This window comes from Patella vulgata, chromosome 7 (genome assembly GCF_932274485.2).
Source record: "Patella vulgata chromosome 7, xgPatVulg1.2, whole genome shotgun sequence".
In the NCBI taxonomy this organism is placed as follows: domain Eukaryota; kingdom Metazoa; phylum Mollusca; class Gastropoda; family Patellidae; genus Patella; species Patella vulgata.
Genome location: NC_065885.2, coordinates 31,667,093 through 31,681,532, shown reverse-complemented (window position 1 = coordinate 31,681,532; position 14,440 = coordinate 31,667,093). Strand labels below are relative to the sequence as shown.

Genomic DNA, 14,440 nt, shown 5'->3' with positions numbered 1-14,440 from the left:
GAGCTTCACCAGAAACATCAATTAAAGGTCTTTGTGACTTGGAGTCACCAAATCAGTTTAGGAATTTTAGGCTTCTTTCTATGAGCCAAACAACTTATTCAAATTCCCAAAAATAAAATTTGGGCACATAATATAAGCCATCATTTTTTTTTTTTTTAAAGTCAGTCCCAACAAAATAAAAAAATATGAAAACTGTATGGTAAGAACAATTTAATTATCTTTTGTTTTATAAATGCTTCAAAGTTTTGTAAAGATCATCTGTTGAAATATTAAATTATGTTCAAGTTGAACCATTTCCACAGCAACATTCCTAAATGGATCTATATCTTTAAAATAATACAATTATCTACATTTATTCCCCTTACATCAAGGCACTCAAACTCAAGAGTATAATTATAACAAGAACTAGTTAATAACATTAATTAAAGTAATTTTACAAAAACACATCATATATAAAGTCACACCAATAGGATGATTGGGTACTTGTTCAGTTGCATCACATGGCAAACTTTTCAACAAAACTTAATCATATATTTCCTTAACAAAAATCTAATTTCCTCATCAATATTTTGGCATGCTGAAAAGATGAAAACAAAATTCTATGCCTGATTTTATGACAGTGTCAATTCATCATTGTTCAATGTTACATCTGCAATGACGAAACATTACTAGTGTGCAATGTAACATGTACCAGTATAATCCTACTGATGGGTTATCTTATAAATGTGGGTCCTATTTCACAAAGCACATATAAACTTACACATAAATCAAAACATTTTACTGTACAGCTCTATTGAAATTGGATGTACATAATCTAAGACTTTTTACAATAGGGACAATAGATATAAGAGGTAAAATCTTAAAGATTTAACGATAAAATGGATAATCAAGGCTTCGACTCGGTAGTCAAGTACCATTAAACGATCTACGCTATGTCTTAAAACGGTCATAACTTTGCCCAGAATAAAGTAATTTGAATCAAAATTTCGATATACAGTAGAATCTGCATTAAGCAGCCACCCAAGGGAATTTTTACAACCGACCGCTTAACGGGAGTGGCCTCTTAATAAAATCTCATTGCTTTTTGTGCTGACATAAATTAAATATTACGCTTGGATGCATTGGAAGCGGTAAATTTGACCGTCGCTGAATCTTGCGCCGAACGAAAATTCTTTACTCAAATCTCGGACATAACTTAACGGGAGTGGCCTCTTAATAAAATCTTGGTGCTTTTAGTGCTGACATAAATTAAATATTACGCTTGAATGCATTGGAAGCGGTAAATTTGACCGTCGCTGAATCTTGCACCGAACGAAAATTCCTTACTCAAATCTTGGACATAACTTCTGTATACTTGTCATTTTGTACCAACCTTCGATACTACTGTCTACCATTGTGATGCATTCGATAATATTTATCCATTTTTGTGAAGAGAATTGATGAATTAATTTTATTTTATCAAAAAAGCACATGCACAAAAAAACATCGCTAATTTTATCACCTATTTACAGGGGGTGTAACTCTGTATGTAATATTATAGGAGGCGCTAAAACGTCTGTTGTTAAAACAATAAAGTGGCAATGGAAAAGAGATACTAGATGATCGTGACAAAACTCTGTACTTTTATTTTATTCAATCAGTATCAAATAATGTGTCGTTACGCGTGAAAACAATGATCAGGTTAGTCGTTTAATAAAACAAAAGATTAATTAACAGATAATCCAGGGTTGATTGTTATTTTTACGTTTCTTTTTACCTGATCAGTGGGGGTCCAGTTTATTAACTACTACTCACGGGATTAGCGTTGGTGTTACAAAGAACGACAAGATGGTATCATTCAACAATGGCCGTTGAATGGGTGATGTTTTGTTGAATTTATTAGTAAAATAGTGACCGCTGGCCGCGTTAGAGGAGTGACCATTGAATAAAGAGATGAAACAATAGAATTTCTACGGGGGGAATTTATCGTGACCGCTTACAAGGAGATGTCGCTGAATAGGAGTGGCTGCTCATACAGATTCTACTGTATATTCATTTTTCATTATCTATATTTGAACTATTATAGCAAGAACAGCTTTCTTTTTATCCAAATATTACATAATGCACCTTTAACTGAGTTATTTTTTTTACCAAATCTATGTTTAGATGTGATATCAATTAACTGGCAAGACTCTTATTAATAAAATAATAATTAACATGAGCCTGGCCCACTTAAATTAGATACAGATAAAAAAAAAGTTACTTTTGGAGCAATAATAATTTTATGGTTGAACTATGTTATACATTATCAAAAGATAGGTTGCCAGGCAATGAAACATACGCCCACAGCAGTTAAATTGTCCGAGCAGTCGACAAGGGTTGTTGCATATTTCTTTTGTAAGTAATTGGGGGCATTTACAATACAATTTCATATACATCAGATCATAATTTTTGTCGTTTGAGGGTTCACAATGTTCTACAAACTGTAACAAGGGCCTTAACTCTAGAACTAATTTACAGAAAATATAAATTTCATACAGATTGGATGATAACTTTTGTCATTCGAACGTTCATAAGCTTCACAAAGTAAAACAAGGGCCATAACTCTAGAAATAATTGACGGACCTCAATAGCCCTTCGTTTCACAAACTTAAATGATAAATATAAATTTCATACATATCTGATGATAACTTTCATCAATCTAGCATTAACAAGGTTGAACAAAGTGAAAAAGGCCCATAACTCAAGAATTAATTATTTTAAATTGCTGAAATTCAATAGGCTGCGTGGTTTCACTAATCTTAATGATGCATATAAATTTCATACAGACCAGCTGATAACTTTTGATGTTAGAGCGTTCACAAGGTTCAACAAAGTGAGACAAAGGCCATAACTTAGAAGTCATTAACAGAAATTGCTGAACTTCAACTGGCTTCTTCGTTTCACTAATTTAAATAATACATATAAAATTCACAAAAAGCGGATGATAACTTCTGGCGTTAAGAGCATTCACAAGGTTCAATAAAGCGTTCACAAGGTTCAATAAAGTGAAACAAGGGCCATGACTCTAGAGATAATAAATGGAAATTGCTGAAATTCAATAGGTTTCTTCGTTTCATTACATGCATATAAATTTAACAAAGATCAGATGAAAATTTTTGGCGTTAGAGCTTTCACAAGGTTAAACAAAGTGAAACAAGGGCCATAACTGTAGAAGTAATAAACGGAAATTGCTGAAATTCAATAGGATTCTTCTTTTTACTAATTTAAATGACGCATATCAATTTCATACAGATCAGCTGATAACTTTTGATGTTAGAGCGTTCACAAGGTTCAACAAATTGCTGAAATTCAACTGGCTTCTTCGTTTCACCAATTTAAATAATACATATAAAATGCACAAAGAGCTTTCTGGTGTTAGAGTGTTCACAAGGTTCAATAAAGTGAAACAAGGACCATAACTCTAGACATGATAAACGGAAATTCAATAGGTTTCTTCGTTTCATTAATTTAATTAATGCATATAAATTTAACAAAGATCGGATAAAAACTTTTGGCGTTAGAGCGTTCACAAGGGCCATAACTCTAGAAGTAATAAACAGAAATTGCTGAAATTCAATAGGCTTCTTCGTTTACCTAATTTAAATATTGCATATAAATTTCACAAAGATCGGATGTTAACTTTTGGCATTAGAGCGTTCACAAGGTTCAACAAAGTGAAATAAGGGCCATAACTCTAGACGTAATAAACAGAAATTATTGAAATTAAATAAGCTTCTAGATCTTACTAATGTAAACAACACATATCAACTGGATGACAACTTTTGGCGTTGGAGCGTTTACAAGAAATTGTGGATGACGGACAGACGGCAATATACGTCCACATTTCCATGTGAGCGTATAAAAATAAATCATACAATAATTTTTACATTCACCAACATTATCTTTAGTGTAACAATGTTCAGTGCAAGAAACTTTTCATAAAATCAAGAATGTCCCTACTTCATAGATAACTGTATATACAGTTAAAATGGCTTCATTTTATACTTATATATATATATATATATACAACGAAGCAGTAGAATTTCCAGGCATGCTTGCATCAATATAGAGGTAAGATGGAAAACACTTATTTACTTCCATACACAAACACAATATCTCAAACCCTGAATGTGTAAGATTTAGTTTACCAAATTACTTGGCTAGCAAAACCATATTTTATTATTCAAATAATCCAGTTTTGGTATAAAGTCAATGGAACTAGGCATACATGTATGAAACTTTGGATATTAAAAATGAGCTGTATCTAAAACAATTAATGAAAATATGCCATAATAACAATATTTTTTAAAACATATAATTATAATATACCCCTTATATATATGGGTAACATATTAAAATAGATATTTTCTACAATTAGCTGCACCACACTGACAAACAATACGATTTTTTGGCCCGGAGAGTAAACGACTTTTACGCTTTTTGTCAGAAGATGGGGGAGTTGGAACAGCAATGGTGAAACTAGATTCCTGAGTATTTGCCATATTATAGCCAGACCAGAGTTCTTCACCAACTTTTGGAGTTTTGGCACCAGATTCTGAGTCAATATTAAAGTTAAGCAGAGTATTTGGATTTAGTTTGTCCGTTAAATTGTTCTCCCCCTCCATCAAGCTGCCTATTCCTGAGTCACTTTCATCCATTTGTTTATTCTCCTGGCTAATTTTTTGCTCAACTTCAAAGGATGCTGATAGTATGGACTTCTGGGTAGTATCGCCTAAAAGAATAAATTATTCATCATATATAAAGCCTTGTATTGTTGTAATACCAAGAACCAGACCACTAATCTATAGGATAGTTATCTCATATTGCAGAAATTATATATAACCAAATCTGTTCTGTTAAAATATTGATAAGCTGCTAAATCTCAATCCAGGTGCTCCAAATTTAATGATAAATATCTTTTCGGCAAGGAGGTGATTGAAAGGAATGTTTGCTCAAGGAAGACAATTCATAGGAAATGCTAAGATATCATTTTATTAATTTGAGAGTGCTACCTGGAAGGAAATACATTTTTACCTTGATATGCATCTCTCCTTTTCCCCCATAGAGCTTTTCAGACTCTCATAAATTAATTTGAAAAGATCTCCAGTTTGTCATTTGAAGGTAGGGATCAAAGTGCATACAATTGATTGGAGTCTGAATCCACTTCTTGCTATCAACTTGTGAAACTCTAAGCAGGAGTGTACAAACATTTCTAAGGAAGTCATTTTTTCTCAGTTATATTTTTGTGTTTTGTTGAGCGGCTCAATAACCACAGCATAGAACAGCACCTATTCCTTCAGATGTGACACACTTAACTGATGTCCTGTATACAAAATAACGTACCTGTCATCATATAATCAAAAGTTAATTCCTCTCCTTTCTGTATATCTTGTTTAGCAAACAGACATATCCTAGGTAAGCGTGGATCTAATGTGTTTATCCACACAGCAAACACTTCCAAATTAGGTTCACACTGTAATATACACAAAAAATAAATGATGTAGTTTACAAAATTGCAAGGCTAGTCGAAATTCTTTTAAACTTTAGAAATTGATATAATGTACATACTGAGTGATTGATAAAATGCGAAACATTTCCATAAAATCCTGCATCAACAGTAAATGGACAATCCCCTTCATTATAATCCAAATCAAACAAGTATGTCATCCCTTCTGCATCATAAACACGACCCCTTCTCTCAGCTTCTTCTGCAGTAATAACCTGAAAAAATATATCAATGTTATTACACAGTGCAATTGATTTGATTAAACATACATTATGCAAGAGCTAAATCTTTCTATTGCAGGTCTTTCTTTAGGCCTGAAATGTTATCTAAATTATTAATTAGACATTAATTAACCTATCAACTCTAAATGGCATTGCTAGCCGTCGATCTTTAGTGGATTATGAGCCGATTTACTGCATAACTTTCCTTCACGATTTAACGATTAAATGGATAATCGAGACTATGCTGTTTATCGTACTGACTTTAGTAATGATGATCAAGGCTAGCCGGAAATTTCAACCGCTTAGTTCTCGGTTCATAGTGGATCAATTTAAAAGAAATTTTCAGCAAATTGCCTTTACATTATCTAGTTTTTAACTTTATGGTGAGAACTGCCAACTCGTTATTGAATCTCCCATAATGTATCTTTAAGTTTAACTTTAAGTTCAGATCCATAGGTCTAATTACCTTCCTGGACAATTTTGTAAATAAAAAATGTATTCACACTATTACCTAAAACTTACAAATAATATAGATCTAAATTTGCTCACATCTACAATTTTTCAGCTATACAATTGCCAGTACTTCAACTTAACCGCAGCCCAGGAGTATTGATCAAAAAATGGCAAAAGCAACTTGTCAGAACATAAATATGCAAATTGACTGGCATTACATAATGTTACGAACCTACCTCTCCAACATATTCTATAACAAAACAGCCTTTTTTGATTTTATCCAAAGTTTTCACACCCCAACCACGACCATTTGCCGTTCGAAAAATACTCAATCTGAATTTACAGCCATTCTGCACTACCCTGTTTGAACATTCTGGCCCACATCGACAACGTTTGTTACACTCATAAATCGGTGTTCCCTTTTCCACACGGACACGTTTATTTTTATAATAGGCAAATTGAGCACCACACCCCATTGGACAGCAATGCTTTTTATTATCAAAACAATTGTCACAGTCACACCCAATAATTGGGTCCTGAGGAATACTAATTCCCTCCCCTTCCCTATAGTCTGTGATAAATTCAAAATTTTGAGGAGGTCCTTCCAGATCAACATTATTTTCTACAAATATTTTGGCTGGATCAATACTGATGTGGTTTAGTTTTTTCTCCCATTCTTTCAACTCTTTTGCTATGGCTTCCTTCTTCAACTTGTATCGTTTACTTCTTGGATTCAGATTCTTGACGCTGTGAAATTTTGTTCTACCAATTCTAGTAGGCTTACTCAAACCAAAAAGACTTAAACTTTTATTTATTTTAGGGCTTGTTAGAGCTATTAGATCTATGGGTGTTATGTTTTCTGTGGTAGCTGTAGACATAAGTTTATCAAATATTTTATCAACAGTTCGCTGTTTGAAGGCTCTCTGATCCTCATCACTTGTCTCAATTTTTCGCTTAGTTAGTTTCTTCTTCAGTTCACGGTGATAGCTTTGAATAAGGTTCTTGCAGTCTATGTTTTGCACTGGTTCCCAACTGTTATGGGCGTGACTCCAGCCCTTCCATTTAATCAAATAAAATGTAGTTCCCTATAAAATAAAATAATTATTTCAGAAGACAATATTTCCACTGAGTATAAGACCAAATATCGAAAGGAACTGAGATCTTTGGGTTATAAACTTACATTTCAAGTTTCAACAAAATTGGATAAAAATTGTGACCTCTATAGGGTCCACAAGCTAAAAACGTGATTTTTCGTACAAACAGGGGCCATAATCCATGAAGTTTCGATCCGATACATGCCAATATCGAAAGCAGCCGAGATCTTTTGGGGATAAACCTATATTTCAAGTTTCGTCGAAATCGGATAAGAATTGTGACCTGTAGAGTCCACAAACAATTGTGGACGGAGGGACGGACAGGGGCGACGGCATAATACGTCCACATGAAAATGTGGGCGTATAAAAACAATAAATCCTGACCCTATAACAATGAAGAACTGCATTTAAATGTCATCCATGTTAATAATAATAATAATAATAATTGTTTTCTATAGCACTGAACATTCAGGAAAGTGTTTGAATAAAATAATACTAAATTAGTTCAGTCACATTCACATATACAATGTATGATGTACATACATGTAAGCTGTCTTCTAAAAAATAGTGAAATCATCGAAAGAACCAGCCATGTAAAGATCGGTTCACCAAAACTGTTGATGGATGACACAACTGAGCAATACATACCCACAATATTATCAGATTTGATTTACACATCTCTTGAAGCATTTACAGAATCATACACACTGAGGATTGTGATGCCCCTGCCTGATACATACTCACATTAGAAAAAAATTATAGTTTACTATATCATATTACATGTTGTTAAATCAATTGAAAATTTGAAGTTACATGTACCTCATCTTCAACGTGATCAGCTATATACTCCACTTCATATTCTTCTTCATCATCACTCCATTTTATATCTCCTTTATCGACCACTAAAATTAAATATTAACAAAATGATATCTGAAAGTTGAAAGATAGGTTGTCGGGCAACGAAATATACGCCCACAGCAGGTATATTGTCCCAGCGGTTGACAAGACAAGGGTTGTTGCATATTTATTCATTTGTAGGTAATGGGGGGCATTTACAAGACAATTTTATAAAGTATAGATCAGATTATATTTTCTGTTGACATAAGAGGGTTCACAATAAAAGGGTCTACAAACTGAAACAAGGGCCTTAATTATAGAAGTAATTAACAGAAATTGCTGAAATTCAATAGGCCTCTTCGTTTCACTAATTGAAATGATGCACACAAGTTTCATACAGATCGGATGATAATTTATATCGTTAGAGCGTTCACAAGGTAAAACCAGCGGCTGCCAGGCAGGATACGCCCACATTTTCGAGAGATGGATAGAGAACAAGCTAAGAAGAAAGTGATTTTTCCTACAATCAGGGGCCATAATTCAGGAAGTTACGGTCTGATATGCGCAAATATCAAAACGAACCGAGATCTTTGGGTTATAAACTTACATTTCCAGTTTCAACAAAATCGGATAAAAATTGTGACTTCTATAGGGTTCACAACTTTGATATACCCTATTTTTACGCTATTTGAGAACAAAGGGCGGCCATTTTATCTGTCAGTTTTGGGCCGATTTTCACGAAATTCGAACTCAGTCGTGCTTAGGGTGTAACGGTGATATAACAATACGTTTTTTTAAATCGGATAAAAATTATTACCTCTATAGGGTCCACAATCTAAAAACGTGATTTTTCATACAATCAGGGGCCATAATTCAGGAAGTTACGGTCCGATATGCGCGAATATCGAAAGGAACCAAGATCTTTGGATTATAAACTTACATTTCAAGTTTCAACAAAATCGGATTAAAATTGTGACCTCCATAGGGTCCACAACCTTGATATACCATATTTTTACGCTATTTGAGAACGAAGGGCGACCATTTTGTCTGTCAGTTTTGGGCCGATTTTCACGAAATTCGAACTCAGCCGTCCTTAGGGTGTAACGGTGATATAATAATACGATTTTTTAAATCGGATAAAAATTATGACCTCTATAGGGTCCACAAGCTAAAAACGTGATTTTTCGTACAATCAGGGGCCATAATTCAGGAAGTTACGGTCCGATATGTGCAAATATCAAAAGGAACCGAGATCTTTGGGTTATAAACTTACATTTCAAGTTTCAACAAAATCGGATAAAAATTATGACCTCTATAGGGTCCACAACCTTGATATACCATATTTTTACGCTATTTGAGAACGAACGGCGGTCATTTTGTCTGTCAATTTTGGGCCGATTTTCACGAAATTCGAACTCAGCCGTCCTTAGGGTGTAACGGTGATATAATAATACGTTTTTTGAAATCGGATAAAAATTATCACCTCTATAGGGTCCACAAGCTAAAAACGTGATTTTTCATACAATCAGGGACCATAATTCAGGAAGTTACGGTCCGATATGCGCGAATATCGAAAAGAACCGAGATCTTTGGGTTATAAGCTTACATTTCAATTTTGAACAAAATCGGATAAAAATTGTAACCTCTATAGGGTCCACAACCTTGATATACCATTTTTTTACGCTATTTGAGACGAACGGCGGCCATTTTGTCTGTCAATTTTGGGCCGATTTTCTCGAAATTCAAACTCAGCCGTCCTTAGGGTGTAACGGTGATATAATAATACGTTTTTTTAAATCAGATAAAAATTATGACCTCTATAGGGTCCACAAACTAAAAACGCGATTTTTCGTACAATCAGGGGCCATAATTCAGGAAGTTACGGTCTGATATGCGCAAATATCAAAAGGAACCGAGATCTTTGGGTTATAAACTTACATTTCAAGTTTCAACAAAATCGGATAAAAATTGTGACCTCTATAGGGTCCACAACCTTGATATACCATATTTTTACGCTATTTGAGAACGAACGGCGGCCATTTTGTCTGTCAATTTTGGGCCGATTTTCACGAAATTCGAACTCAGCCATCCTTAGGGTGTAACGGTGATATAATAATACGTTTTTTTAAATCGGATAAAAATCATGACCTCTATAGGGTCCACAAGCTAAAAACGTGATTTTTCGTACAATCAGGGACCATAATTCAGGAAGTTACGGTCCGATATGCGCGAATATCGAAAAGAACCGAGATCTTTGGGTTATAAGCTTACATTTCAATTTTCAACAAAATCGGATAAAAATTGTAACCTCTATAGGGTCCACAACCTTGATATACCATACTTTTACGCTATTTGAAACGAACGGCGGCCATTTTGTCTGTCAATTTTGAGTCAATTTTCACGAAATTCGAACTCAGCCATCCTTAGGGTGTAATGGTGATATAATAATACGTTTTTTTTAAATCGGATAAAAATTATGACCTCTATAGGGTCCACAACTAAAAACGCGATTTTTCGTACAATCAGGGGCCATAATTTAGGAAGTTACGGTCTGATATGCGCAAATATCGAAAGGAACCGAGATCTTTGGGTTATAAACTTACATTTCAAGTTTCTATAGGGTCCACAAGCTAAAAACGTGATTTTTCGTACAATCAGGGGCCATAATCCATGAAGTTTCGATCCAATACATGCCAATATCGAAAGCAGCCAAGATCTTTTGGGGATAACCCTATATTTCAAGTTTCGTCAAAATCGAATAAGAATTGTGACCTGTAGAGAGTCCACAGACAATTGTGGACGGACGGACAGGGGCGACGGCATAATACGTCCACATGAAAATGTGGGCGTATAAAAAGTGAAACAAGGGCCATAATTCTAGAAGTTATAACCAGAAAATTGCTGAAATTCAACAGCCATCTTCATTTCACTAATTTAACCTGTTTAAGCGTGACGTTTTTAAAACGTTAACTACCCCCTATTGTGTAATTAATTTGACGAAGTGACGAAGAACTATGTACTATGTTCTAAGAATAGGTTGGGGAAAATACCTCCAAGGCGTTATATTACGCCCTACACATAGTGAGTGGCAGTTGTCCAGGACGTAATATAACGTCCTACACATGCTGTGATCGTGGAGGAATTCCCAAGGGATTCCCCCAAGTGACGAACTATGTTCTAAGAATAGGTTGGGGAAAATACCTCCAAGGCGTTATATTACGCCCTACACACAGTGAGTGGCAGTTGTCCAGGATGTTATATAACGACCTACACACTTAACGGGTTAAATGATGCATATAAATTTCATATCGATCGGATGATAACTTTTGGCTGTGGAGCGTTCACAAGGTTCAACAAAGTGAAACTAATTGCTGAAATTCAATAGGATTCTTCTTTTACTAGTTCAAATGATGCATACAAATTTCATACAGTTTGGATGATAACTTTTGATGTTAGAGCATTCACAAGGTTCAACAAAGTGAACAAGGGTCATAACTCTAGAACTACTAGAAGTAATTAACAGAAATTGCTGATATTCAATAGGATTTTTTGTTTCATTCATATTCATAATGATGAATATAAATTTCAGCATTCACAAAGTTCATCAAAGTGAAACACAGCTTCTTCATTTAACTAATTCAATCAATTTATGCATACAAATTGCATACAGATCGGATGATAACTTTTGGCGTTAGGGTGTTCGCAAGGAGCAACAAAGTGAAACAAGGGCCATAACTGAAATGAACAAATTATTTAAATTAAATAGGATTCTTCATCTCACTTTTAAAGTAAACAACATATATCAATTTTAAAACAATCAGATGATAAATGTACCAAGTAAAGTGTTCACAAGAAATTGTGGACGGTGGACGAACCAACAAATGATTTGTGTACCAATGGTAAAATGTTTATTTTGTCTTATATATTGGATATCAAAAGCCCATCTTTTCCCTGTAAGATCACAACATCATTGTTGATTTAAATTGACAAATAATTTGTGTTTTCAATGTTAGGGTGCTCCATGCAATGAAAATTTTCCCTACTGAAAGTTGAATTCGACACGGTGGATGTGCATGCTTCAGTGGCTTGTCTCTAAGTGAGCAGAAATTCGGCCATATATCCGTTATCACTCGTCACATCAGTCAGTTATATAGAGATATGACTCGTGTTTTCCTGGCGTAGTCACTTCCGACTCAGGAAACCTGTATTACATGTACTCAGCTATCGTAGCAATGATCTCTGTGTTAATATTATATTTGGAATGTGTTTAACCAATATTGTCCTTTAACTGAAATGTAAAAGTAACGTCGCAAGATGGCACATGAAAATTTTCAGAATAATTCCGGAAGAAATAGATTATATTTTGATGGAATTTTCCAGCGTTTATGATTATATTTTGAATAGGGATATGTTTTTAAACAAAATTTATACCGTAAGTAGTTCTAGACGATACTTGATAGCAAAGGTTTGACTTGACCATACGACTATGAGTACAGCAATATTATTTAGCAGGCAATGTTTATTATCATTTATGTAACCAGGAATGACCCCTTACACGCAGTTATTGATCTTCAGAACCATTTCCCATACATACAAATAATCACTCTCCTTGATCACCCTCCTTAATTTCTAAATCACTCTTATCGAAACTGGGAGCTATTTTTTCAATTTGTTCATTAAGGGGAGCTCTCCTCTAAAATGCAAAAAACAACAACTGTTATCTTGAAAAACGGAAGGTTGAAGGTTTCTTAATCTTATCTACTTTAAAGTACCCAGTACCGCAGCTAGTCTCTAATTCAATATCATCCAAAGTCTTCGACATTGAAATCACGAATTATTCGTCAATTTAAATCAACATTGATGTTGTGATCTTACCCGGAAAAGATGGGCTTCTAATATCCAATATAATTTATAAATAAATAACAAGGGACTAGTAGAACATGGCTAGACATAGGCTGTGCTGCAAGTCATGTCAAACAGTGGCGTCATATTCTTATCTGGAGAGCATGTGCAATAAATACTATCGATAGTATCGGCGTAGACTGGAATAACCAGATGCTAGAGATTGCCATTCGATTGAGACTTCTCTTCTGGTGTATTTCGCCAAACATAGCTGATTAGAAATAAAACAGAAACGACTGAATGTAAATCAGTTTATATACATTCATATTACATTATTATATGCGTTGCGACCCATTTGCGTCATTTTCTTGGTCCCAAATATTTGCGATTAACTTATTAAAGGCTGTAGGCCTACTACTACTACTTTCTGGGCCTAACCAAATCGAAATACAGTCGCTAGAATCATAACTCATACTGTATAAAATAAATTAAAAATTAATTAAATTATTAAAACGTTAACCGTACATTTTGAAATAAGTTTTTGTGCTCCTTCCGGTTTTAACTTCTGGAGGATTTCGTAGAGTAAATATCGGTTAGTTTCACGTGAAAAACGTAAATTTTCTTTTTCACATTTTTTTTGCAAGTCAATTATTCCGGAAAGACATTGAATGTTAACGGGATTCGTTTCCATTCTTCTTTCTGTAACGGCTTTCTATTTGTATTTTCTGGTGCACATAACGGTATATTGAAAATGTCTTCACATTGTAGAGGTTATTGACACGTTTGAACCCTTAGATTTGTTGTCGGCGCCTTTTTGAAATAACCACCGCCATCTTGTAGATTACAAAATTTTGATTGGTTAATAAATTTTTCGGACGGCATTATCTGCCCTTGTTCTACTTTTTTCTTGCCCGCACTTTTTATGTTGATGCTATAGCGCACCCTTCAAAATACCAAAATGGGGAGGAGATACCAATAGCTAACTGAGCAGAAATTCTAACGTTTTTGTAGGCGGGAATTAAGAAGCATAACCACGCCTTGACATGATCAGAGAAGGGAGCAGGTCGTTATATCCCACTACTGGTTCATCTCGGGCTGTTTCACCCGGGCTGTTTCATCCCAAATTTACAGAAAATACGAACTGAACTTGATGATTTAAATAAAACTATTGACTTTAACGCTCATGATTTTGGTAAGTTAGAAAATTCTGTTTATTTAAAAAAATTTAACTTGGTTAGTGAATCTTTTGTTTTAAAGCTAATTAAATCGTCTGCTCCTAAATCTTGTTCATTAGATCCTGTTCCGACTTCCAGTTTTTACCAATATTATTAATTCTTGTATATCCTCCGCTACTATTCCCAACGTTTTCAAACGAGCTTATGTTACCCCTTTAATTAAAAAGTCTACACTGGATCCTAATGTTTTTAAAAATTACAGGCCTAGCTGTCTCTAACTTAAGTTTTATT

At 34.4% G+C, this 14,440-nt stretch overlaps 1 protein-coding gene across 1 annotated transcript; it reads right to left on the bottom strand.

Moving 5' to 3' along the window:
* Nucleotides 1-193: 193 nt before the first annotated feature.
* LOC126827363 (histone-lysine N-methyltransferase SUV39H2) lies at nucleotides 194-13,826 on the bottom strand. The gene is made up of 6 exons (XM_050556654.2): nucleotides 13,500-13,826; nucleotides 8,115-8,197; nucleotides 6,438-7,286; nucleotides 5,590-5,742; nucleotides 5,365-5,494; nucleotides 194-4,753 (listed from the first exon to the last, which is right to left on the bottom strand). Exons 1-6 carry the CDS (start codon nucleotides 13,663-13,665, stop codon nucleotides 4,374-4,376), a joined length of 1,761 nt encoding a protein of 586 aa, XP_050412611.1. The 5' UTR covers nucleotides 13,666-13,826; the 3' UTR covers nucleotides 194-4,373.
* Nucleotides 13,827-14,440: the final 614 nt, after the last annotated feature.